This window comes from Mya arenaria, chromosome 15 (assembly GCF_026914265.1).
Source record: "Mya arenaria isolate MELC-2E11 chromosome 15, ASM2691426v1".
NCBI classification, from domain to species: Eukaryota; Metazoa; Mollusca; class Bivalvia; order Myida; family Myidae; genus Mya; species Mya arenaria.
This window is the reverse complement of record NC_069136.1, coordinates 26,267,762-26,295,138: the sequence shown is the minus strand read 5'-3', so window position 1 is coordinate 26,295,138 and position 27,377 is coordinate 26,267,762. Positions and strand designations below refer to the sequence as shown.

The 27,377-nt window shown below is 33.6% G+C and overlaps 2 protein-coding genes across 3 annotated transcripts in view; one reads left to right on the top strand and one right to left on the bottom strand.

The window, feature by feature from the left end:
* Window positions 1–4,214, top strand: part of LOC128219775 (perlucin-like protein) — a 63,651-nt gene extending 59,437 nt beyond the window's left edge. Inside the window, exon 4 of one of the 2 annotated variants that reach the window (XM_052927766.1) lies at window positions 2,838–4,214. In XM_052927766.1, the coding sequence (XP_052783726.1) occupies window positions 2,838–3,046 (209 nt within the window). In that variant the 3' untranslated portion in view covers window positions 3,047–4,214. Of the gene's footprint in view, window positions 1–2,831 lie in introns of both variants that reach the window. The other variant, XM_052927765.1, reaches the window with a different exon arrangement.
* Window positions 4,215–4,600: 386 nt separating this feature from the next.
* LOC128219247 (carbohydrate sulfotransferase 15-like) overlaps window positions 4,601–27,377 on the bottom strand; it is a 75,747-nt gene continuing 52,970 nt past the window's right edge. The window contains exons 2-6 of the mRNA XM_052927058.1: window positions 13,321–13,516; window positions 12,309–12,416; window positions 11,099–11,235; window positions 6,249–6,396; window positions 4,601–4,791 (exon numbers count right to left, since the gene is read on the bottom strand). Of these exons, the coding sequence (XP_052783018.1) occupies window positions 4,601–4,791; window positions 6,249–6,396; window positions 11,099–11,235; window positions 12,309–12,416; window positions 13,321–13,516 (780 nt within the window). The remainder of the gene's footprint in view (window positions 4,792–6,248; window positions 6,397–11,098; window positions 11,236–12,308; window positions 12,417–13,320; window positions 13,517–27,377) is intronic.

Below are 27,377 nucleotides of genomic sequence, written 5' to 3'. Positions count from 1 at the left end.
AATGCCTTGGGTTTTTGGTTTGTTATGAATTTTGCGAGTCTGGCAAATATCTGCATTATAAAATTCATCGACATACAGGTGACAGAGAAAAAGGTCAATTTTCAATGATTTCAAAAGATTTATTAACTAAAAGGGGATCATCATAAATGAATACAGAGAACAAGGTTAATTGATTTGACAGAGGATTGATGCAGAGCTTCAAAAATTAAGGAGACAATTTCAGAAAAATGCACGTAAATGATTTTTGTTTATTTGTGTTGTTTGATAACTGCTGTGTGTCGATTTTTATTTAATTTCATTTTACCCCCCAAATCACACTTCACACAATACATGGTTTCTACACTTTAGGTTTGTTATACTGTATTATAGTATCTATTGAATACAGTAAAATTTCTGGTCATTGTATTGCAAAATTTGTGCTAATAATTTGCAATTTCAGAAATTCTCATTTTTATTTAATTTTTCAAACATTTTCCCCAAAATTCACATTTCACAAAATTACATAGTTTCTTTACTTTTGATATATTAAACTGCAATATTTAGTAGTGAATACAGTAATTCTGGTCATTCTATTGCAATATTTGAAAAAGTTATTGGCAAATTCCAGAAATTCTCATTTCCATTTAATTTTTCATACATTTTACCCCGAAAATCATATTTTAAAAAAAAACTGTGTTTCTATATAATATATAATAATGTTAAATGATATATATTAGCTGCAGTAGTTCTGGTGTTTTTATTGCAAAATAAGGCAGAGTTATTGGCAAAATTCATAAATTGTCATTTTCATTTAATTTTTCAAACATTTTACCCCAAAAATCATTTTTTGCGCCATATAATTGTTCTGTGATTTAAGTATATTAAATATGTTGCCTGATATGACATAAATTCATCAAAATTATTTTTGTGCTGTTTTCTTCATTTTTTGTTCAAAAATCTCCGTTTGTATACATTGAATAGAGAACAGAGGTGTTGAAGCACTGCTTCAACACCTCTGAGAATGAGTATAGTATAGTGCACGCTACCACAATGTATATAGACTATAACACAGGTTCAAATTTACAGATAGAGAATAGTGCACGCCACCACAATGTATATAGACTATAACAGAGGAATTGATGTAAAGTTTCAAAATCTCTGGTTGATACATTGCATAGAGAACAGGGGTGTTGAAGCACTGCTTCAACACCTCTAAGAATGAATAGAGTATAGTGCACGCTTCCACAATGTATATAGACTATAACAGAGGAGTTGAAGTAAATCTTCAAAATCTCTGGCTGTATACATTGTATAAAGAACAGGGGTGTTGAAGCACTGCTTCAACACCTCTTGACAATGAATAGAGTATAGTGCACACTTCCACAATGTATATAGACTATAACAGAGGAGTTGAAGTAAATCTTCAAAATCTCTGGCTGTTTACATTGTATAGAGAACAGGGGTGTTGAAGCACTGCTTCAACACCTCTTGACAATGAATAGAGTATAGTGCACGCTTCCACAATGTATATAGACTATAACAGAGGAGTTGAAGTAAATCTTCAAAATCTCTGGCTGTATACATTGTATAGAGAACAGGGGTGTTGAAGCAGTGCTTCAACACCTCTTGACAATGAATAGAGTATAGTGCACGCTTCCACAATGTATATAGACTATAACAGAGGAGTTGAAGTAAATCTTCAAAATCTCTGGCTGTATACATTGTATAGAGAACAGGGGTGTTGAAGCACTGCTTCAACACCTCTTGACAATGAACAGAGTATAGTGCACGCTTCCACATTGTATATAGACTATAACAGAGGAGTTGAAGTAAATCTTCAAAATCTCTGGCTGTATACATTGTATAGAGAACAGGGGTGTTGAAGCACTGCTTCAACACCTCTGAGAATGAATAGAATATATACCGTGCACAGTATATACTGGTATAGAATATAACGCCAGTGTATGTACTGTCACGGTGTATCGTGCATATCCATATAGTGTATAGAGTCTATGCACTGTGTTGATATAAGATATCAATCTCAACTTGGTCTAAGCATTCTAGATTTAATATTTTTTTCTAGATTCAAATAATTCACTGTTTGTAGTACATACATCCTTTGAATCGTATGTAGTTAATCATCCCTACAAATATGTTTTATTGTACAAGTTGAGCAATTTTATTTTTGCATTGTTTTTCGAAGAAGTTTTTTTACACTTTAAAAATAGGTTTTTTCTGTCAAAACAGTCTAAACTAAACAATAAACACATGTCTTGAGGCTTTGTGATTGTTGCAGCTTTTTTAAAAACAATATAATTTAACCTGAATTTTGTTTCCACATCACACATTTCCCTCACTTTAAATTCGGCACACAAAAAACACGTTGGACCCCCTGACTAATACGTCGACTCGTTTTTATTCTTTAAAAAACGGACGAGCGGAAAGGCGATATCCAGTAATGTTAAACAATGCTTATATTACATTCTGAGTTAAAGCTGGTGGCCTTAACCTTTTTAACGTGTACAACTAACTGGTATGTAGTATTTTGGATTAAATGTATTCATTTGAAAGAGCGCTCTGCCGCGACTGTTTCTTAATCAGTTACTCCAGAGAATACAGTTTTACGGTAAAAATCTGACTTTCGCATGCTTTTTTTATTATCCACACAGTTTTATTTATTGTGTAAAGTTATCTCGTTACCCATCAGATACGCAAATACATGAAACGAGATATACGGGTAGACCTGCTTCAATATTAAATGGTGAAATTTAAATTGCTAATTGAAGGTTATACATAAACATTGTCAATCTAATATAAATAATACTATTGTTATAGCATCTAATAGTATAAAGTTACAGGTAAATATTGGATAAACGCCAATGATGTCGAAGATGACGGGACATTCAAGTCGACAGTGTCCGGCAAGGGGCTGACGTACAATAACTTTATCGGAGGGCAGACGATCTTAGATCCCGCTAAGAACTGCGTTAGCATCGATCAGAAAGGACTATGGACCATTGATGCTTGCAAAACTGAGAACCACTTCATTTGCCAGAAAAAGCCATAGTTGCTTACGAGATTTACAGGGACATATTTCACATGTACTTCTATTGTATTAGCACAGGCAAATAAATAATACTTCAACATGAAAATACGTTCAAACATTGATTTAATTTACAGCTTAGAAATTGGTTGACATGTGCACGTTTTGAAAACAGGCATTCAAGTATTGAGATCGAACAATTTTCGGCATTGATAAGTCCTCCATTTTTAAACACAGTATTCAATTAAAAATACAGCAAACACCCGGTAGCCAAACTATTTTGAAGACCCTGATTTAGGGCACAGGGATAATGCACAACAGTCACTTACACGACAGAACCACACATACATCAACGTGTATGTATTACCAATAGTGCATAACATTTGTTTAAAGACCTCTTACACTTATTTCATATTCACTACAAAAGAAGTGATTGACGTTAATCAAATTTAAAAGTTAACGTTGATAATAAACACAGCAACCAGTGCGAAAATGGAATTAGAAAGTTCCTTAAAATTTCATTTAGTTAAAAATAATAATTGCAATGTCGTTCATGTAGTTTTATTTGGTTTAGTTTCGTTTAAGTCGAAATTACATTAAATGTAAATAAATCGGACTTCGAGATAATCAGAATTTAATAAGATTTCTGTCTTGTATATAATACACAGGATTTATTTTAATGAACGATTTTTGTCAAATCGAAGCGTGTTCGTTTTAATCTAGAATGCATTGAAAAAATGCCACCTCAGATTTTATGTATTTATTAATTGTTCTGTCGAACGTTTTTACATTAATCTTCAAATGTTATCAATAATGTCCTATGGGGCAAACTACAACAATTCAGAAAAGCCTACTCATTGTTGCATGCCTTTATTTTCTTTGATTATCACATGACAGTGAATCACAGCATGGTTATACCATCTCAGACTATTGGCTACTTTCCATATTTATTGATTTTGAAGCTTATGCAGTGCTTGAATTCATCATAGTACGTAACTCAATACGACGTGACGCCCAATGACCAGTCTGGCGTTTTGAATTGTTATGATTCGCAATAAAAAATCTTACATAGCTTGAAAAAGATTAAACTATCATTTTGTTTGTTTAAACATTATACAAAGTATAAAAAGAAACAAATGCCTGGTTATTTTGAAAATAAAAACAGAATATTTAATAAAGGATATCAATTATATTTTAGTAGTTGTTTCTGCCGAGAATGCTCCATTTCGGATTAAAAAAAGATTAAGCTCGGTAAAACTTTCCCCATCAGTGCCAAACCCCATTTAGTAGTTGTTGGTTTCGGTCACCAAAATATGTACGGTACATGAGAGATTGAACAAAAATATAAACACATTTCCTTCTGCTGTATCTGGACAGTATTATCGTTGAAAACACCTCTAGTCTTAGTCAATTTTTAAACTTAAAATGATCGAAAGATGTTCTTAAGTGTAAGTAAAGCAGCCATACGTGGCATCCGCGTGACTAACGATTCAGAATAAGTAAAAAAAGAGTTAAGTTCACTAACATGTATATTTTGCGAAAACATTCTGATTTTTTCAATTGAAATATTTTCCTTCTCTAATAAAGTCCATAATCAAAACGAGAATCCTTTAAAAGGTTTGCCAACATTTCATTGAACGGCTTGTAAAACTGATAAAGAAGAGTTCGTGTTGAAAGCCACATATCTCCTATGGAAACGTCTGCTTGCCGACGCCGATTACTATGTTCGCCACGAGAAACCAATTCTAAATCTGCCTTTGACATTGGACCTTAAACAAACAATCGACACATAACTTAGTAATATTAAGAAAGACAAACGAGAGATGCTTTCCTTGGGAGGGAAAATCTGTAACAAAACAAAAACAAAGAAAAACATATCAGTATTAAAATACAAATTTATGTTTGAACACTTCTTGGATTTTACAAAATTTGGAGACGGCATTCAAATACATTCGCCTTAAGGGGCTAGACACCAGATGGTCCAAAATCGGCAATATAATATTTCCACAAAACAAGCCTAGATTTGTCAATACGAGCTTGAATGAAGCCGATAATATATAATTTTACATGATTCATATAACATTCTGTCGCTGTCCCATCTAACCAATTAGCTTTAAAGTGACTCGCTAATGTTTTTGGACCAAAAAATTAGTTTTCCCGATATTGCATCTGAAAACACTTATTTTATCATTGTTTTACTCTATTATATATCGAAATTGCAGAAAATATACAGTTATAGCATAACAATGTATTTTGTTTAGTGGGGTTCGAACCCAAGACGGTAAAGTCAATATTTATTTAGAAAACAGCCGACTAATCCACACCGCCAGCGGGAATTTAACAACAGTTAAAGATATGTTGACCTGTTAAGGATACATTGATAACATTACGTAATAATGTCAATCAACCAATCAGCAACACCATAGCCGTAATCGATTTTCAATCGTCTTCAAAAACGATATTTGAGCAAATATCGACATTTGCTGAAAGGTTCCAGCTTTAGGTATTTTTGTTTTAACACTCCTTATGATATACCAGACTTTATTTCGTAATTAAAAAAGTGAATTTTGCAAACCATAAGCGAGTCACTTTAAACTAAATTGTAAGGCAATGATTGAATGTCATATACATGAAACGCTAGAAATGGCATTTTTCCCGATCTGTGTTGCATGTTTACATTGAAATAGACAGGAAAATTATTCGTGTAAAATGTAAAATAAGAACTTATTAACTGCATACATTCATCTGTACGTATTGAGGTATACTTTTATAGCGCTCAAACAGGCAATAAGGTAAATAAAGCCATTCATCATTAAGATGCAAACCAATGTTAGTGCGTTTCGAGATTATTTCTAAGTTTAATTTATATTGGTTAACCAATGTATTTTTTTGCATGGATAACAATTTTGAATAACACTATAATGACGCTTCTATTATGAAATTATATATGAAGGGAAGTTATAAAATAATAATTTTACTATTTATATATCAGCTGTATATACTCGTTTCTTTAATGCCACCTGCCATTATGAAAATCTCTCGACGAAAACGTTTAAAAATAGTTCGTAACTTAAATGAAACTTTTCCAGGAGCAATTGTTTGTATTAATGATGGATGGCTTACCTTAAAATGTATTTTTTGATATTTGGCACTGTAGCAATATAAAATGCGTTCAAGTATAATACTGATATAATCTTATTATAGATCAAATTAAGACCATACTTACGAAGTCCAAGAAATACATGTGTTGTATTAAGAACATGTTCCCTATCATCAGACATGTCCTCGAGTCTGTGCACGAGAATCTGATCACGTGGAAAAACAGACAAGTAGTCCGCGAGAAAAACGCTGTACAGCCCGCGACGAAGGTGCATCTTGTAAAATATAAACATGTTTCATATCAGTGATCAAGTTAAAAAGACAATTAAAAGGTGAATTATTGTAAGCGTCAATACAAAGGCAAATGTTATTTTTGGTACTTCTTTAAATAGCACTTTACATTTCAGTTAGTTTATTAATTTGAATATACATCGATATATAAATACTTAAAGATATAATTAATTTGGATTAAAACACAGAACTTGTAAATACCGCGGATCTACTTGCTCTACTGTTTGGGCAGTATGGTATTAATCTTAAAATCGTTAGTATACGTACAATTTTCTCGGGTTTGCGTATGCAGTTGTCAGCTGCCATGTGTCTTTGTGTATTATTTATCTGTTAAGGAAAATATATTCTAGTACAACAATGACTTTCTGAGTATGGTATATGTGGATATAATGAGCATAGAGCAAATACAGTACGAATAGCCATTGCACATACCCGTCTAATGTCTTCGGGTTAAAGCAAACTGTATAAAATAAAGAAGATGACAACCTTAATTAAACTGAAAAATGTTAATCAAGTGTATTGATTAGTGAAATATATAATGTTGAAAATTGACTTGATTTATCTCTTGCAAGAGTCGGTCGTCTACAGTAGTTATTAGTCATAACCTCTCGAGCTAATACTATCAATAAAAATATCGTAATTGGCGTACATCAACAGTTCTATCTTAACAAGTAAAATATTAAAACGCCCCATATACAGTAAGCCAGCTTTAGCCTGCAAAAAAAATATTTTTGTAAAAATAATAATGATTTAAAAAACAAAATAGCTAAAAGCCAAGACAATAAAAGGGTAATGAAGCAAACATAACATCTTGATTTCTGACTTGTTTTTCTAACTTTCCAACTGTATATTGAGCTTTATTGCATTCTTAATCTAATTCGTCATTTAAACAACTAGTTACCATCGCGAACAATCTAGGGACCAGGCTACTTGGCAGTTCAGTTCAGTTCAGTTCATTTTAAACGTAATGCCGGTTTGTAATAATCTGTAAACTTGTTTAATCTCATGTTGGTACTTCAGGAGTATTCCATATATTCAGAAACTTCAGATCCTTTCATCGCATTTATTGTGTTTAATGGTTTTATCGACTAACAATTCATTAAGTTATGTAAGAAAACACTTTGTAACAGCACGTAAAACAGTTCCATATTTTACAACAGAAGGCGCAAGCTCGGATTGTTATACGGAACTTGCAAGATGGAATAGCAGCCTCTTTGCCGTTCCCTATGAAAAGCATTTGTATAAAAAAAAACCCGGAAAATATAGGAGTAGCGCCACCTGGTATTACACTTTGAGACACTCGTTTTATGCAACCGAGTGGCGAATTGCATTATGTTTGCTACATTCGGCAATACGCTATTCGTCGATCGGTGTTGCTATGCGTTATTCGTAGATCGATGCTCGCTATATTCGGTTATATGTTAATCGTCGATCGATGTTCGCTATATTCGGCTATGCGTTATTCGTCGATCAATGCTCGCTATATTCGGCTATGCGTTATTCGTCGATCGATGCATGCTATATTTGGCTATGCGATATTCCTTGATCGATACTTGCTATATTCGGCTATGCGTTAATCGTCGACCGATGCTTGCTATATTCGGCTATGGGTTATTCGTCGACCGATGCTCGCAATATTCGAATAAATATATGCTTGATATATTCGGCTATGCGTTATTCGACGACCGATGCTTGCTATATTCCGCTATGCGTTTTTCGTCGATCGATGCTTGCTATATTCGGCGATCGATGCATGCTATATTCGGCTATACGTTTTTCGTCGACCGATGAATGCTATTTTCGGTTATGCGTTTTTTCGTCGACCAATGCTTGCTATATTTGGCTATGCGTTAATCGTCGATCGATGCTTGCTATTCGTTATATTCGGCTATGGGTAATTCGTCGATCGATGCTCACTTTATTTGCTATGGGTTATTCGTCGTTCGATTCTCGCTATATTCGGCTATGGGTTATTCGTCGACCGATGCTCGCTATATTCGGCTATGGGTAATTCGTCGATTGATGCTCGCTAAATTTGGCTATGGGTTATTCGTCGATCGATTCTCGCTATATTCGGCTATGCGTTATTCGTCAATCGATGCTCGCTTTATTCGGCTATGAATTATTCGTCGACCGATGCTTGCTATATTCGGCCTTGGGTTATTCGTCCATCGATGCTCGCTATATTCGGCTATGCGTTTTTCGTCGATCGATGTTCGTTATATTCGGCAATGCATTATTCGTCGACCGATGCTTGCTATATTCGGCTATACGTTATTCGTCGACCGATGCTCGCTATATTCGGTTATAGGTTAATCGTCGATCGATTCTCGCTTTATTCGGCTATGGGTTATTCGTCGATCGATGCTAGCTATAATGGGCTATGCGTTATTCGTCGATCGATTTTCGCTATATTCGGCTATGTGTTATTCGTCGATCGATGCTTGCTATATTGGGCTATGCGTTTTTCGTCGATCGATGTTCGCTATATTCGGCTATGGGTTATTCGTCGATCGATGCTTGCTATATTTGGCTATGGGTTATTCGTCGATCGATGCTTGCTATATTCGGCTATACGTTATTCGTCGATCGATGCTTGCTATATTGAGCTATGCGTTTTTCGTCGATCGATTTTCGCTATATTCGGCTATGGGTTATTTGTCCATCGATGCTCGCTATATTCGGCTATGCGTTTTTCGTCGATCGATGTTCGCTATATTCGGCTATGGGTTATTCGTCGATCGATGCTTGCTATATTCGGCTATGCATTATTCGTCGACCGATGCATGCTGTATTCGGTTATACGTTAATCGTCGATCGATTCTCGCTATATTCGGCTATGGGTTATTCGTCGATCGATGCTCGCTATATTCGGTTATATGTTAATCGTCGATCGATGCTCGCTATATTCGGCTATGTTTTATACATCGATCGATGCTTGCTATATTGGACTATGCGTTATTCGTCGATCGATGTTCGCTATATTCGGCTTTGCGTTATTCGTCGACTTATGCTTGCTATATTCGGCCTTGCGTTTATCGTGTTGAATAACGCAAAACGAACTGAGACTGAAAGTAAGCCAAAAGATAGCAAGAGTAAGAAGCTAATAAAATACATATTCAACAGTTTAAGAGACATTGACTGTTTAATAATTGAGCGCTAAATAAATCGGAAAACATACGCATGCACAAATATGTACGATATAGGAACGGTGAATGTCACTTTTGACCAACCACGATACCCGAAGCCAGCAATACAGTTGCTTAAAACAAATTCATGGTGCGATTAAGCAAGACCGAACAGGCAAAGAGCAACTTTATTTATTCAATAATATTCCATACACACTATCCTCATTACTTAATACTCGTGCATTGTTACGATATTTCAAGCCACCATAACAGCAGTCTAACCATTTATTTGATTTAAGGATAAGAGCAAATAAGGATGGCAGTGTCCTTTAAGAGAACGCAACACTTATGAGATACGGCGTAATATCTAAGGCCTAAGTTGTGTTATCTCATCTCATCTCATCAATAGTTTCTTACCATGGAACACATCGCGAGAGCTCTGTCATACACACATGACCGTAGAGAACGTTTTCGAAGGCAATGTTTAAAAGCAGTTATCTGTTGTATGACTAGTTCGTGAAACATGGCAGGAGACTTCTCTCGCCGTGAAAATGCCAAGTACTCTGACCACAATCTAAAGAAACAATCCATACATTCATGTTTAAAAGACACCAGCCTCCTCTTGAATCAAAAATTGTATTATTTCTAAAGTTTAACAGTAAAAAAAATCAAGTTCCAACATGAAAATAAATAATAAACCGATCATGAGAGTTCGATTTTAAATATGCATAGGTTACATTAGTAATACAATCGATGAATTTGGAAACGAGGGCACTCTAATTAAGCAACATGTAACAAGATAACTGATGATAGATGATAAATTGTGTCACAAATTCAATTTAAATCATTACCATTTTTACAACGTGTATAAGTCTTAATATATATCTTTTTTTCCGTAACTTCATGATTAAAATATAAATACATCTTTTATCAACAATCATTAAGTTAAGTTCATTACAATAATACATGTATTGAATTGTTCAAAATAAGTGTCATTACCTGATTAAAAAACACGACAAAAATGAAAGCATCTCCCATTTAAATAAATCAATGGAAACTACAGAGACATGCCAAGAAACCTCAATTTTACTACGAGCCACACAAACACTTACGAGATACACACACATATCAAACTAAAGTGTGATTGGTAAGTGTTTGGGCAACCAACGTGGTACGATAAAAGGCTACGCAAAAAATTTATAAGTCGTGTCATTCAGTTTAAATAAAAGTTAATGGCCGGCCATCTTTGAGCCCTTCATCTCAAGTTGAAGTAGTTGGAAGTCGAAGCGTAACCTTAACATCGGGAACATGGATCGGGCTTTACTTAGTATTAGCTTGTATGAGAACCTTAAGACTTTGGACCTCCATTAGAAATTACTCTAGGAAGTCTTGGCCAATATCTTTATCTTAAATGAGTACGATAAGATGTGACGAATGACAAAAGTCTGTACCAACATATATGTAACGGTTATATGGATCAAAGTGACAGAGATGCCACGTCATGTAATGGTATTAATAAAATAATGTTTAATACAGACCTATTGACAGGGTTTCGCACACTGAGAATGATCCTGGTGCCGTGAAACATGTGATATATATACTGCGGGTTGTTTTCAATCGGCTCCATCTTTCCTTTGTTGTTTCCAAGGTATTGCCAAAAATGGCTGCCCTCCAGGGTGTTGATACTAAAATCTCCTAAAATGTCAGAAACACGTAAGTACTTAAACACCTTTAAACTCCCTAAGGCTACACCACCAAATTGATATTCCTTTCCACGGATTTACAGCGCCTATTTATTTATTTATTTTTTAAATAAACACCAAAATGGTTTTTGTTGTCTTTTTGCCACCACACCTACATTTTCATTGCGGACTGGTGTTTTGTGTTTCCTTGCTTTTTGGAAGCTGCAATTTAATTGATTTGAGTTTTACTATGCAGTGACTCACTCTTAAGTGTAAAGGGAAGTACCCGATGCGAGGAGTTTTATTGGTTTAGCATTGGTAAACATCATTTCGAACAATTAATAGTGGCCTCTGGTAAACATGTGTTATATAGTTTTTTTAACTGAATTACTGTTTTCTCTCATAAACGAATACCTGTTTTCCGACGATTGTTTTCAAAAAGTAAGAATGCCTATCATTTGACAGTGCAGTATGTTCCATGAACACAATTAGGAAATGTTTCTCAAGGTGATAAGAATATAAGTTGCCGCTTGCCAAAGCCTTTGAATGTCGTGACTTCTTAAAGATGCACTCTTACTCCCAGATAAGATTTACCACAATTAATAATATTGTTTTAATATTCCAAAAATGATGAATAAATGTTGAAAACAATGGTTCTTATGAAGGATACTAAGTTTAATTTGAAAGAAATGAGCACAAAACACGGTATTTCTACCTTATGAGATTATAGTTGACCACAGTAAATCTTTAAGCATTCACCAATCATTTAATATTTTTGCGCCTTCTCCTATAAAATACGCCATTACGATCTTGTCATCAGAAATTAATATTTTCCATGAATGCATTATTTAGTAAGTAGTTAAAGTTTTATCAGTCAAAATTAATGTTTGTTATACATGTACATGTGTATGTATTGATTTTGAATAAGAGTGTCACTTTAAGTTCTAAATTGTTTTATGTTGCATATTTCAAAACATGCGCTATTTTTTTTAGCTTATCGCTGATGCATTAGGCACAACTAACCATTTAAATTCCCCAGCCCCCCAAAAAGTGTCTTAATACAAGTGTGGTAGAATTGCAGAATACCTGTAATCCAATTGTGTGCTTGATCTTCAGTAGCTGTACGTAAAGCCTTGGCAATAGGAGAAAAGAACTGGCTAAAACCTTGGAATCCAAATTTCATGTATCGTGGCCCTGAAATGCATTGTTGAAAATATAATTATGTAGTTGTTTTTGAATAAAACAAAAGCGAATTCTAAGTTCTACCAAAAATTGTTCAAGTTTATCAATTATTAATCAGATAAGAGAATACCAGTACTGGTTTTGACCCTGGTAACGACACAAGAATGATTCATATCTGTTTATAGCTGCCCTTTCAACCGTGATGAATTAGCATAAAGCAAATCGCTTAAAATAGTATACATGTAAACGACAATCCCAGAATTGCTTACGTTACACAAAGAAACTACTGACGAGGAGAAGCGGACAATACAAACAGTACTTCATAATGTAATTAAAGCTACGGGGACCAAAACTTGAGCTCTCTGTACAATAACACTGATTGCAGCATTAGCAGAATATAATTTTCTTAGTTTGAATGAAATGAAAAGGAAGGCAATTAATTTCCCTTTATTGAAAGTAATGTCCGATAGGTGGCGTTCATAGTTTCAAGTTATGAAACGAGGAGTTTTGGCGCTGAAAGTCATTCAGCTTTGGACATTTGACTGAGTAACAGCGTTTTGTTTAAGTTGAAATTTCATAATAATATTGATAGTATTACGAAGATTATCTCTGATGGATCTGATATGTGTGTAAAAATGTTTACCGTTTTCTTACATATATTGTTAGCTAATGATATTATCGAGTGACTTGATAAAATATGTTAAATTTAATTGTATAAGTAATGTTGTATGTTATGATGTACATCAGTCAATGTCCGAGTACTCTTCTGCATTTCAATATTTGGAATAATTGAATTTATGAAATGATATTGTCTTGTTTTTTTATTTGTAAGTAGTTAATGAGGACATGGAGTCGATTATGGGAATAAGTGTTGCGGTTATAATCTATAAATTGGCAGGACAAATGATATACTTACAAAATCTTTTATCGGATAACCAGCCTGGTTCTTTCGCAATTGGGCGTACAAAGTCTGGATGTGCAATAATTTTCCCAAACAAATCCGTTGTTCCACACTTTGGAATGCCCACAAGATACATGTAAGGAAGGCAATTCAGAGATCCTTCCTCGTTGTACCAACAAGGATTTTTGAACTTGCGTGATAGACTGAAGTTCTGCAAAACAATTTGAGGCAAAGATAATGCACTGTGTGTTTTACATACTTTAGGACCAGAACTATTTTTTTCTTTAATTATTAAAAAAAAATCGATTTGGAAGAAAACTGGGATTTGGGATTTCCAACTGAAACTGTTTCATATCATTAAAAAAATAGAAGATAAGACATACGATATGTTTGATTCAAAACACCTTGTATAACTTTCTGTAAAATGTCATAAACAATTCATCCCAGAGAATTCAAGGTATTGTGTCAATCCCTTTTGACATATTTTCTTTATTTATTCTAATTATAAAAAGTGACACTCTTCATATTCAAAATCAATACATTAGCATGTATAACAAACCTAAATTTTAAACTAATAAACCTTTAACTTCTTACTAAATAATGCATTTATGGAAACTATTAACTACTGATATAAAGATGGTGTGTTTGATAAATGAAAACGCAAAAAATGATTGGTGAGTACTTAAATATTTACTTTGATTTACTATCGTCTTATAAGGAAGAATAACTCTGTTTTCTGCACCTTTCTGCACCTTTCTTTCAAATTAAACTCGGTATCATTCATATGAACCATTGCCTTTGACATGTATTCATCCTTTTGGTATATTTAAACAATTGGTAAATCTTATTTAGGAGTAAGAGTGCATCTTTAAATGAATAGGCTGTATTTACAATGTGAAGTTTTCTATCAACATATGTTTAAGACAAACACATGCATTAACCCAAAACTGATTTTGCCATATGAAGCGTTATTAGGTTTAACATATTTTGTTTACAAATCAAACAATAAAAACATTCAGATGTGGAACAAATGTTCTTAAAAAGAACATGTGAACACAAATAGTTGAAGCAAATTCACGTCTATGGATAGTCTGTCTAAACATATTAAACATCCTATTGTCAGACCATTATTGTTTAAACATAAACAATATCAATACGAATAATTTAAAAGACAAAACTACCCTAAATATTTAAATATCTTAGAATCAAGGCAATAAACAGTAAGGTTCATAAATAACCAGAATGGTTATGCTTATTGAACGTAAAGTCTTAATATTCACACCTCAACTTCCATTCTTTAAATGAACTGCCTTTCGGCAATTGCGTTTATCAATCGATGAACGCAACATCTTCGGATATGTTCGGATCGCAATTTATCGCATAACAATAAACATGAAAACTGTTGATCTTGTTATTGTTTGTATTATGTCAGCAGGTCCCGTAAAATATAAATAAACATTTTAGAAAGTGTTAATTTATTATATTTGAAATGTATTGTTGCCATAAGTGTTTCAATTTTACGTTTAAAAGTGATTTCAAGTGGTTGATCTTTTCCCAAGTTATTGTGACGTCATTTGAAAAAAGATGTTTCCAGTTACAGTCGGGTCGTTCTATTTTTCAGAATGGGTAAGGAAGGATTACTGAAAGGTTTTATTAAATGAAATGAAGTATTTTTTAAACAATTCTTGAATGAAATAATGAACTATTGGTGTAAATATAAGGAATGAATTGCGGGATGAAATCAAGCCCGCAATTCATTCCTTAATTGAACGTAAAACGTATTGATAATATATGTTTTAAAACGTAAACACTAAGGCCAAGTGTAAAAAAAGATTATTTTTTTTGTGCGCCCGCTCCTATTTTTTATCGCCAACCAGACTTTTTGTAGCAATATTTTTTAAAGGCTGAAAAATAATCAATTATAATTTTTTACGCTAGTTTCAGTGTTTTTGTAAAGGGAAGTAACCGATGTGGGGTGTTTTATACTGTATTTCGATCGATTTAGCATTGGTTTCAATAAATTCAATCAAAATTGCGGCTTCCGTTATAAACACTGTGGCTTAAAATTTGGAAATTTTATCTTATCTTTGACAATTAATGTATTTTGACCATGCTGGAATCATTGTTCATTGCCTAATGCACTAAAGGATCATTAATTGAATCAATAAATATGCAATTAAACATGTGTATCTGATACTGGTACCGTTATCATGGTTATTAGTGTAGCTACAATAATGAGCGATCAGGGATTCTTTTTTCATTATTTTAACATTTCTCATGTATCCTTGTAACGACGTCTCACATCTGCCATAGTGGAAAAAAAATCAAAATACTCGATGACGGCCATTAAGATGGACTAGATATTAGTGATTCTTTCTGAGTGGAAATCAGAATGATGAACAATGACTCAATAAAGTTTTATTTGATTCAAGTAATAATACAAGTGACCAAAATTTTACCTAATTACATAGATGCTAAAAACTCTTCATTCAACAGGAACATGAATCATTATTTGGTCCAAATTGATGTATCATAGTCATTATCGACCAAACTCTGACAAACAACAGTTTCGAACAAATATCTTTTCACTATAAAAAGCGATATTAACACTGGGCTGGTCAGATAGGTAAGCCTAACCTAAGTTTATCACTTTAATTTCAGCTTTCTTTTTTAGCATTATCCAGGATTATAAAAACAACTCCCTAACCATAAAAGTACTCTGAACATATTATTATACTGGTCATTTCGATAAGCACATCCCATTGCATTAATTGTGATAATCGAAACGAAATTAAGTCAAGCAATTTAAACTTTGTAAATTGAGTCTGATGTTTGAAGATGCCAGTGTAAAACATCCAAACTCAAGCCTAATGATTATCTAAATACAGTTGCAAATGATGTTAAAATGTTTCAGGAAGATTTATATAGGTCATTTATTTTTTTCCTAAAAGCAGCGTTATTTTTTATTATGAATGATCGTCAAATTAAAAATATGTTTTAATTATATTAGAATTTTGTTTATCCTAAAAATATGTTTTAATTATATTAGGTTTATCCATATAATGTGTGTTTTAGATGAATATATAGTATGTATTAGGACATTATCCCAATGTCCATTAGAGGTTCAGTTCAAATATTGCATTCAAAAAGTGATTTAAAGGCAGTTTTATTGAACAAATTTTTCTATGTATATTGATCATTAGAAAAAAAAATATTTTTCGCTTTTCGCTCGCTTCGGGTTTTATGAACACTAACAAAATTGTGTTTTTTTCACTCGCTCGCTCGCTTCAATATTTTTTGTCAAAAAATCTGAGGAAAAAAACATTAATTTGGTGTGGCCTAAGATATGACTAGGGATACTATGTTTTAGGTTATAGTTTTAAACACTAGTGAAGATGCTTTGCTGTTTAAATACAGTATGTTTGACATACAAACCATTTTAAGAATATTCATTTGTTCATCCACTCCTACGGGTATACATGCCCTTTCCAATACTGCAAGGTATGATTCGTTGCAAACACTGTGCTCTGTGTTCAAATCGTTCAATGTTATATTGCCACCGCTTTTGTGTCCCGTTTCTCCTATCTCTTCCGCTTTATCTACTACAACTTCATGATCCGTGATGTTATTGGTACCGTTTCTGTATGCAATGTTTGCCTTCATCATCGAATGAGTAATTTTCAAATTATTCACTGTAAAGTTTTGTGCAGCAGTTCTGTATGCTAATTTCTTCTGTTTCATTGCATGGGGTCTCATCGAGGCGTTTTTTACAAAAGCTATGTTTTTAGTGCTACCCTCTACTATCACAACAATATTTCCAATTTGGTGTCCTTTTATAATACCTGAGTTGTATTCTGAATCCGCAGTACTGCCTTTTAAGGTATCCTCCGCAGCAGTATCGACAGCATCTGTATGTGTTCGGTTTCCTTTTATCACATCTGCTTGTACTCTGATTTCATATCTTGTGACGTTTTGGAAAGTATTTTTAGCATTGGACTTCGTTTTAAATTATTTGAAGACCTACCAATTACATATAGCGTGGCGAAATATCGTAGGTAAATCAATAACCAACTAATTCCAAGGATCACAAGCCACACGATTAGAAAAGAAGGAATGCTTTTAACGAAGCTGCGACATTTCTTGCGAATCAGAAATACAAAAGCCATTGCCGATGCTGTAATAAGTAAACTGATATAAAAGTATTGTTCAATATTTTCATTTGTCTAACGTGTGGACGAAATCGTGTCATCTAACTAAGTCACACTTCATAGATCTTATTCATTGCTTACCTCGGTTATCAGCCTTAAGTACAAGTATAGTTTCTTTAACATTAAAACTTGTTATTAATTCTTATTCACATACATACACGCATTTCTTTCATGCAATTGAAAGTCTACATCAACATCTTTGTTCTGGATTTTAGTCCAATCTGGTTGCCATCGTGAGTTTTCACTACAAACTGTTTCAGTTGTAATGGTTTTAATTGTTTTATTTGCAAAATTGATCTTGAGTGAACCATAATTATTGTAAATATAATTAGTTATTGGATGATAAAACGATGCATACCAATGTTATCATATTTCATCACAAATGCTCGAGGACATTGGTTTGTCGTTTACAATACCATGCATACGTGTTCACCATATTAATTCTTATTCACATACATACACGCATTTCTTTCATGCAATTGAAAGTCTACATCAACATCTTTGTTCTGGATTTTAGTCCAATCTGGTTGCCATCGTGAGTTTTCACTACAAACTGTTTCAGTTGTAATGGTTTTAATTGTTTTATTTGCAAAATTGATTTTGAGTGAACCATAATTATTGTAAATATAATTAGTTATTGGATGATAAAACGATGCATACTAATGTTATCATATTTCATCACAAATGCTCGAGGACATTGGTTTGTCGTTTAGAAGGCTTCACATAACTTATACGTATAGTAGTACGAGTATTAGATCGTTTTTACAGGTTTAAACATGTGTTAAATAATACAACAAAGACTGGCTGTTATCATGTTAAAGGTTATTTTAATATTCGATACTTTATGTTTCACGGTAACGTGGACAATATTTATATGAAAAACTACAGAAACAAGCTCAATTGCTACAAGTTTAAACATAAACCCAGTCCATTTTATTTCAGGCTATATTTAATCATTTGACAATAAAACAATGCGTTACATCATTATTGAAATCAAATGACAAGAATGAAATAAATAATAAAAGTTGGTTTTGAGACATACCAACTTTTGTGAGATAAATGCTTAGTTCAACCATTAATTAATATTTCAACTTTTTATTGTACGTTGTTTTCTTATGTTATGAGCGAGTTTGCATGATATATTTTATACCACATTTGTATATGTTCTAGTATTGTATTAACACGTTGACCAAACGTAAACGTTGCATAAGTATTAATCAATGTATGTTGTGTTTTGTTTTGTTCCGTTCTGTACACAAATCATTTACAATAAAAACGAATTTCAAAGCAACGGTATTCCCTTATACCGCGTCTTAGGTAGCAGTCAACATTTTCGAACTGATGAGGTAAAATACATTGGGGGTCAATTTGGTCATACTGGTCATGCCCTTTTCCCCCTTTTTCTGCTAATTTTAACATTATCGGGTGGTTTTACTAAAAACTGTATTTGAAACACATTCAATGTAAAATATGTGGCTCGGCTGAAAACCTGTCCTTTTTTTCATTTTTTTTTAGACAACAACCTTCCGATGGAGTACCCCCGCTCCACTAAAGACGTACTCTTTTAGACTAAGGCGCTTATGCACCAGGTTTCGAACACTTCGGTCAGCTCTACAATTCACTTACGTCATGTAACACTACGCTCTGCAGTACGAGTGTATGTCCGTTAGCAAATCTGAATATAATCAAGTAGGACCAGCACTGATCACAATGTAAAACATGAAATGAAAATAGTTCTCCTAGCCAGGCATTCTGACGTTGAAACTAACAGCCGCCATGTTGTTTTGGGTTATACGAAACAACCACATTAAAATGACATTTAAGTGAAGTTATTTAGCAGTAAGAGTGCCAATGGAATAATTTACACCCTATTCATTTACAACTTTTCATGAGTAGCATGGAAAATAAGACACGAAATATTATATGCAATACAATTCGTTGCATCCCGATCAAAAACGGGGTCGAGAACTGGTCAGTCATTACAGTTTTGCAAACGGAATGACATTAGAAGTTTCAAATATATTTAAAATATGCGAAAACAAATTCATAAGGTTTCTTTCTCAATGAAGCCAAATGTCTGAATAGTATGTTGCTATATACTTTTGTGTTATTAGTGATTATTTTGTGGATGGAAATTTGAATGATTAACAGTGACTTTATTATTTGATTCAAGTCATGATACTCGAAACTAGAATTTAACTTATGACGTTCTTGCTTTATAAAAAAGCTTAGTTTAGTTTAAACATATTTATTTTACACAGATTGTGAAACAAGTTATTACAACATTATATTAATCACTCTCGTTGGTACGATTTTATGCGAGAGTGTGGTCTCATGTTGTGGGGTACACCGGAGAACCCGGAGGAAACCCACTTTTCCGGCTTGGTGACCACAAACCAAACTAAAAAACTAAAACAGCTTAATTCTACGGGAATATGTTTAATTGTTTGGTTCAAAATTGATGTTTTAAAACTATTTTAACCAACTACTGACAAAACAACACTTGCAAGAAAATATTAGGATCAGTATATTGATTTGAACACTGGTCCGGATAGACCAAGAAAAAGGTAAGCCTAACCCTTTTTTATTTTCTTTTATAGCATAATCAAGAATGAATAAACATATCTCTGACTTTAATAGTACTCTGAGCATACCCTTACACTTTTCATTTCGGTAAGCAAATGACACTGCGCCATTGCATTTGAGAACTGTATTATTCAAATCCAAAAATAAAACGTATATTGAGTTGAAAATAATGTTGAAATGATTCGGGTAGATTGATATAAATGGTTTCAATCCTTTTCGTAAAAACAGGGTCGTTTAAATTATGAATGATCATTTGCTTAAATATGTTTTAATTATCTTAAAAGTCCATACATTGCGTTTACTGAAAACGGATAATTTTATAGTGATGCATTTGATCATTTTGCCATTGTCCAATGGAGAGTAAGTTCAAGATTATATTTAAATGGGATGAAGGGCAAACATATTGAACAATATTTCTTCTTCATATTGATTATCGGAAAACAATATAGTTTGCTCTTTGCTCGCTTCGGGTTTAATGAAAACTGACAAAGTTGTATTTATTTATGTTTGCTCGCTCGCTCCAATTATTCTTTTGCAAAAAATGTGATTTTGTTTAAAAATTGAAAATAAATCTCAATAATATTGTCTAATAGCTATTTGTTTATTATCCCGATGTCAAATTCAGAATGTAGATGTCGAAATGAGTACCACACTCATCAAACCCTCTATAACATTTACCTCCCATTGCAGTACATTATCATTTACCACAATATATCCCTCAATTATTATGTAAAGCTAAAATTATCATCTTAATATTTGTCATATGCATTTGCAGGTGTTCAATTAGTTTGGAATTCCTTCCCCTAACCTATCGTTATCGGATCAGGCAAAGGCCAAATCGTAACAACTCGGCCATCTCCGGCAAGCTTCGAGATAGACCTCGTAAATAGTAGTAAGGATATACGCAAGTGCGATGCGGCTACCGGCGATTAACACCGTTTTCAATCCGCGTAAAGAAGGCCCATTGTAACAAGGAAATGAATTGTGTTAGATTAAATGTGCTTGTTTAAGAGAAAACATTTATTGTAACCTGAAACAATGTTCGTTTTATGTATATTTAGATGTTTCCTTATACATGAAGCACTCTGTTTCCTCCAGAAAAATTATGAGCACACAGAAAATGTACTTGACAGTGATTGAAATGATCATACGGTTCATGGCATGCATGAATCATTACATTAGATTAAATGCATGCAAGTGTCAGCATTTTCTCAACAGCCATACGATTACCCTATGAAATGTAAGTTTTAAGTCAAACTTTGCTTGTGTTATTTTTCACACCATGCTTTGCCATTCTAACAACATTACTATTCTGTAAAATCATTGATAGCAACATTGCAGAGTTTTGTGGGTTGTAGGTGGGTGTGAGATTGGCACCCAGTCAGCCTTACCATTTGATAGCCATGTATGCCTTTACTTCAGCATTATTGGGTTTTGGCTGCAAAGTGAATGTTTTTGTCTAAACAGTTATGTGACCAGTGTGGGGTTGGGGTGGGGCGGTGACAAGCCACCCAGTAAGCTCAACTGGTAGTACCATACAACGGTCATGTGGCTATGCACCAGTCACCGGTCCGGGGAATAGCGGGGACTTTGACTTTCAGTACAGCCAACCCCGGCTAAAATCCCCGCCATGCGCGGATGATAAAATGGTAAAATCCCCCATTCACCCAGCAATGCAGGGCCACCTGCAGCCAATTGTATAAACAGATTTACCCAGGGTAATATTTTACCGGTGGTAATTTTTCTGGTAAATTGGCGGTAAGAACAAAATTAAGATTTTACCAAGCTATTTACCGTGGTAATATTAACCCTCCTCCAAGAGGTGGGTAAATTGATTGTCCGTCTCAGTTACCAGATTCAAGATGGCCGACCAGACATAAACAAACGCTCGATTCACAACTCATTTTGTCGACTTTAAAGACAAATTGAAACTTCGTGAATTGGAAACTGTTCCATTACATCCATATCAATAGAAGACAGGAATACAGAGGTAAGAAATCGCAGATAACCACTGTCTGAACAAATTAATGCATTGAAAATATTCCAACGAACACATTTCATGTACAAAAACAGTGACAAAAGAAATCTGAAGTTTAAGAATGTCTTTACCTTGTTTCCAAAATCTTTCAAAATTCAATGCAATGGTTCGAGACCAACACTTGATTGCAGGTCCCGACCTTACTTTGTTGAAGTGTATCCAACTTTGCACATATTTTGAGAATATTGCACATAAATATTTACAATCAAATTGAACCGCCTGTAAACATTGAACAATAAATGACAGCTATGACGTCATTTTCTATGAAAAATAGCCTTAGTCTATAGTCTTTTTCTACAGTTTTCTTTTATAGAGGCACAAAACCAAATACTGTAGAGTGCATTGATAATATTATAAAAGTTTACTGTATATTTGATAAAAACAACAGCTGTGGTATGACAACATACCGAAGTATGATTTTTTTGAGTTTGTTAAAATGTATATAAATTATACTGTTACATATACAGTTCTGTGATTAACACATATATGTTCAATTGTACACAACTATTTCATAATGAATATGAATAATCATTTTAGGCTTTTCATCAGCGGAAGCCAGCAGAGCCAGTGTGATGTTAGAACATATAACAGAAACATGATTAAAGACACCAAAAGCAGTGAGGTAATAATAAGATGTTGTTTTTTTCTTCTGTAAATTATCAGTACTGTCATTTGAGTGAAAGAAAAATATTAATAACTGGTTTGTTTATTGTGAAAGCCATCATTTCTTACCGACGCTCTTGTGAACTTATCTTTTAAATTTAAAGAAACACTGGCCTCTCCGGAACGCCGTCATCCCCCTCCCCCCATATTTCCATATCCGCGCCAAATATTCATTAATCAGCCATTTAAGATATGAAGCTGATTTTCACAGACAACATATAATTTTAATGTTTTCAAAATAATTTTACTTTTCTTTAGATTGCCACCAGTGGAGGACCAAGTTTATATGAAATATGTGCCGTCAAGATAACATCAAAAATGAACTTCATGGAGCCGCAAGTGTATTATATGCTGTTTAACATTGCTGATTCTTGTTATTGGTATCTATATAAGAATTGACTTTGATTTTGAATTTAAAACCATTTATAGTTTAATGAAAATAGAAAATAAATGTTACACTCCTTGTATATTGACTTTATGCTCCTGTAAAATGGAAATATGGTGAATATATGAGTAAGTACTTCTAACACTTAAATTTGACATCAGCAATGGGACAGCTTAGTTTTTAAATAGTTAAAACATATTATTAAATAGTGCTGACAATAACTGAAGAGATCATGTTTCTTTCTATTTTAAACAGAAACAATAATGACATAAATAAGCAGACACTAAAAATAATTTCATTATGTTAATTATACATGATTGCACTTTAGGTAAAAACACGGCCCATTTCCTCGTAAAACCCCAGTATACCCCCGGAACTCGGGGGGGGGGGGGTACAATTGACTGGTGCACTAAATTGACAGACTTTGTCTTCAAATAGTATTTGTTCACGGCAGGTTATGCTTTACTTTACCTCCCACGCTTTGGAGAAACCCACTCATTAAAAGTTCCTTTACACATTCTTAATCAATAATTATAAGTCTCAATATCTTTGAGTTAATTGTCATTTTTTATTAAAAACAACAACACCAAAACAGTAACTGATAAGATACTCAATTGATTTTTTGAACAAATATTTAGCCTTGTTACTAAGCTTTTCAGCAATGTATACCAGACCTTTTTTCATTAATACTAAATCTATTTCGAATAATTAGCCTTTAGATCACTCTTGACACAATGACTCTTAAATGTCCAACTCCATAAATTGCAAACAAGAATAATTACAATATTGATCAACATGTCCCTTAATTTTATTTTTAATATTAATCAAGCAATAACAGAGCCATCTGTATGCAATCCAATGTAAAATTAATGATAATTTAGTTTTTGCTCCCATTTGTACTTTCATTTTTGTGCCAAGCCCTTTTAGGTGCATTGAGTATTTTGGGAGACTTCACAATCTTTCTGGCATTTAATCCCCATATATATATATATATATATATATATATATATATATATATATATATATATATATATATATATATATATATATATATATATATATATATATATATATACAAATTCAACCTTTGGGATATTTTGCCAATTTGAACAACCTTTGGAAGACATTATCATTAAATGCTATATATCCTATATTAATATATCCTTTGCATTTTCCTTCATAAAATATGCATATATAAATGTAGTAAAGCATTATTAATGATGCTTTTTTTCAAAAATACTAACCATCGAGAATATACAATTTTTGACTGTCGCCTAAAGGTTAAGCGCCGGATGTTCATGAAAAAGTACAACCTTTGGGTTAAGTACCCCAAAGGTTGTACTGTATATGTCGGTAAAAGGTTCAATAATATATAATGTAACTTAACTACTTAACTCAGTCGGTAGAGAGGTCTGAATGTCTCGCGGCAGACCCTGTTCGAATTAAAGCGGTAAATATCGGTTAACCTAATACTTAAGTCCTACTGACAACGTTAAGATGCCAGTTCGGTAACCATGATTTATGTAGCCATCTCCTCAATCCTTTCAAGATTGTCAAATTATTATTCCTTGCATTTTGTTTCCTGTGTTCATGACAATATTTGAAGTTAATTTTAATTCAAAGTCGGGCTAGGTTGTGATCTTACCCTCACACTAAGACGAAGGTTTATGAACCTTAATAAACAATAACAACAAAATCTATGTCATTATTATTAAACCAAAGACATGTTGCTTGTCCAATGACATACTCTATTGCCGTTTTCATCATTGCATTACTCTTGTAAAAAGCAGCATTGTTTGCAATTATGACGGGGTTGCTTAATCGCTTCAACCACTCGTTGGTGTGTAAGCTTCTTTACACTCGCACTCGGGCCTTGCCCATTCGACGAGTGCTCTGGTAAGATTATTAGTTATTTAAAATATTTTGAGAATGGTGCACAGACACAATACAGCCCTGGTTTGAGCCAATCCAATTCTTTGACGTGCCGCAAAGTACAGGACTGTCACACGGGACCCCGATTAACGTCCATCCCGGAAGATGATAAGTATATTAATGTTGCGGTTGGGAATCGAAACTGCTGTGCCTGGATTGACTAGTCTGACCACGGAACCACCCGCAAAACGTTGACAAGCTAGTAACCGTGTATTTCGGTATTTTCTCCCTATATATGGCGATACCGGTGAGCAATGATATGGTTGTCGGAATACATCCTCCGGCGGGATTATGTATGTAAAAAACGAGTCCCCTGTATCAAAAAGCGTAGATAGCAGCTAGCTTTTTTTCATTTTCGTGTGCTGGAAGAACATCAATAATGATGAAACGGGTATAAAAATACAAGTTATTATGACTATATGTACATTGCAGCATGAATGACTCATTTAAGTAGTTTAATACGAAAAGTTGAAATTGTTGTGTATGATGCCTTAATCCGGTTATGCCAATGCCAAAACGAAATTGTCTGATGGAGGCGCAGATATCGGCGACCCTATACTTGGAGGAAGAATTGGCTATTGGATTATATATATGTCTCTGGTGTAATGTCGTTTGCGATTTCATACGTTTTCTTCTCGACTTAAACAGACGTGTCGTTACAAACCAGCTGTTCCTGTACTTTCAATAACAAATAGAAACTACTCTTTGCTAATATCTACCGTTATGGCATTCCTTAAAGTACAGGGGACACACGTAGTGCACGTGCGTTTTTCAAAATAATTTCAGAACTGAAATAAGAGTGAAATCTATATACAATGTAGACTTATTATGTTTTTAATTTGAAAAGCTTACATGCTATGAAAATATGTACATATTCATTTTGATTAAGTTTCACTCGTATCTGTTTGATTGTTAAACCATTCGAATTATTGATATGACGCTTTTTCTAAGAAAATAATGACAAAACAAATCAGTAACGTATTATTTCACTTGAGAAACAACCACCAGAAACCATACATTAAAATTACACTTAGAAAAATGATTTGTTTTAATGAATGTAGTGCAGTTAATCTCTCCAAAAAAGATTTAAAGGTGCACTTGACAATTATAATTGAATATTTGATACTGCATAAAAGCGGTAACAGCAGGGGAAAAAATGCGCAATAAACGATAAGAAGGTACAACATTCGCTCCAGGCGGTAGGTCCTGGCGCGAGCCCAAGACTGTCTGCACATCATCTTTCCGCGTATCTATAGCCCATTTAAACAAAGCGACACACGAACCTTCCCTAGATTGAATAGCAAACTGATATTGCCACTAATCGCTGTTTTTTTTATTCCATCGTGTATGCGGTCGAACAACTTCTTCCATGTGTCGATCTCTTTGTGGTTGATAAAGGAGATAGGTTGCCCCTCTTTCCCATTTCTAACCTACGTCCCTTAAAAGGGGTTTACATACTTAATAATTATACGGCTCCAGTTATTAATTAAGTAGAGTCCGAAAAATTAAACCGTGGCGTATAAAAAACCCAAAAGGAATGAGGTCACAGAAGCGGAATTTTAAACGGGATAATGAGGCTTAAATTAAAATTGATTCGATTATGTTTTTTTATTGAAATCCCGATAACGGAAAAAGATTGATCGCAAGTTCAGAAAACCTATTGACTATTTGACATAATATTTTGTTTAATTTTGACTGACAAAGAGGTGTATCACTGTAATATTATTAAAAAGGCATTTACTGCATGTTTTAAAGACAAATTAACACATAACAAACACTTTGCAAACACATCCTAGCAGTAAATGCACAGTTGTTTTTATGTAGGTATCTACGTGTTTCTTAACATGACTTTTACCTCAATTATACACCAATGATATATCTGAATCAATACGTTGAATAAATAACTGAGTCGGAAATAAAAACGTTTGTTTTATAATTATCAAGGTTAAAACAAAATCCTTATTGAGTTTACATGGAAAAGAGCTTTCATATGAAATACGTTTAAGCGACATGCAATATACATTGATTTTTATTACTTCTTCAGGAAGGATCGCTTAAGATCATATCGTTATTTACATGAAGATTACAAAGGCCATTTTTCCTGCAAAATAATAGAGGGAAGAACAAAACAATAACACTAACATAATTTTACGGAATATTTACATTTGTTTGAATTTTATTCATAATCTGCACTGAGCAGAGATTATCGATTGAAAATTTAAAAAAATGCACTTTTGGGACATATAAATTTGCATAGGTC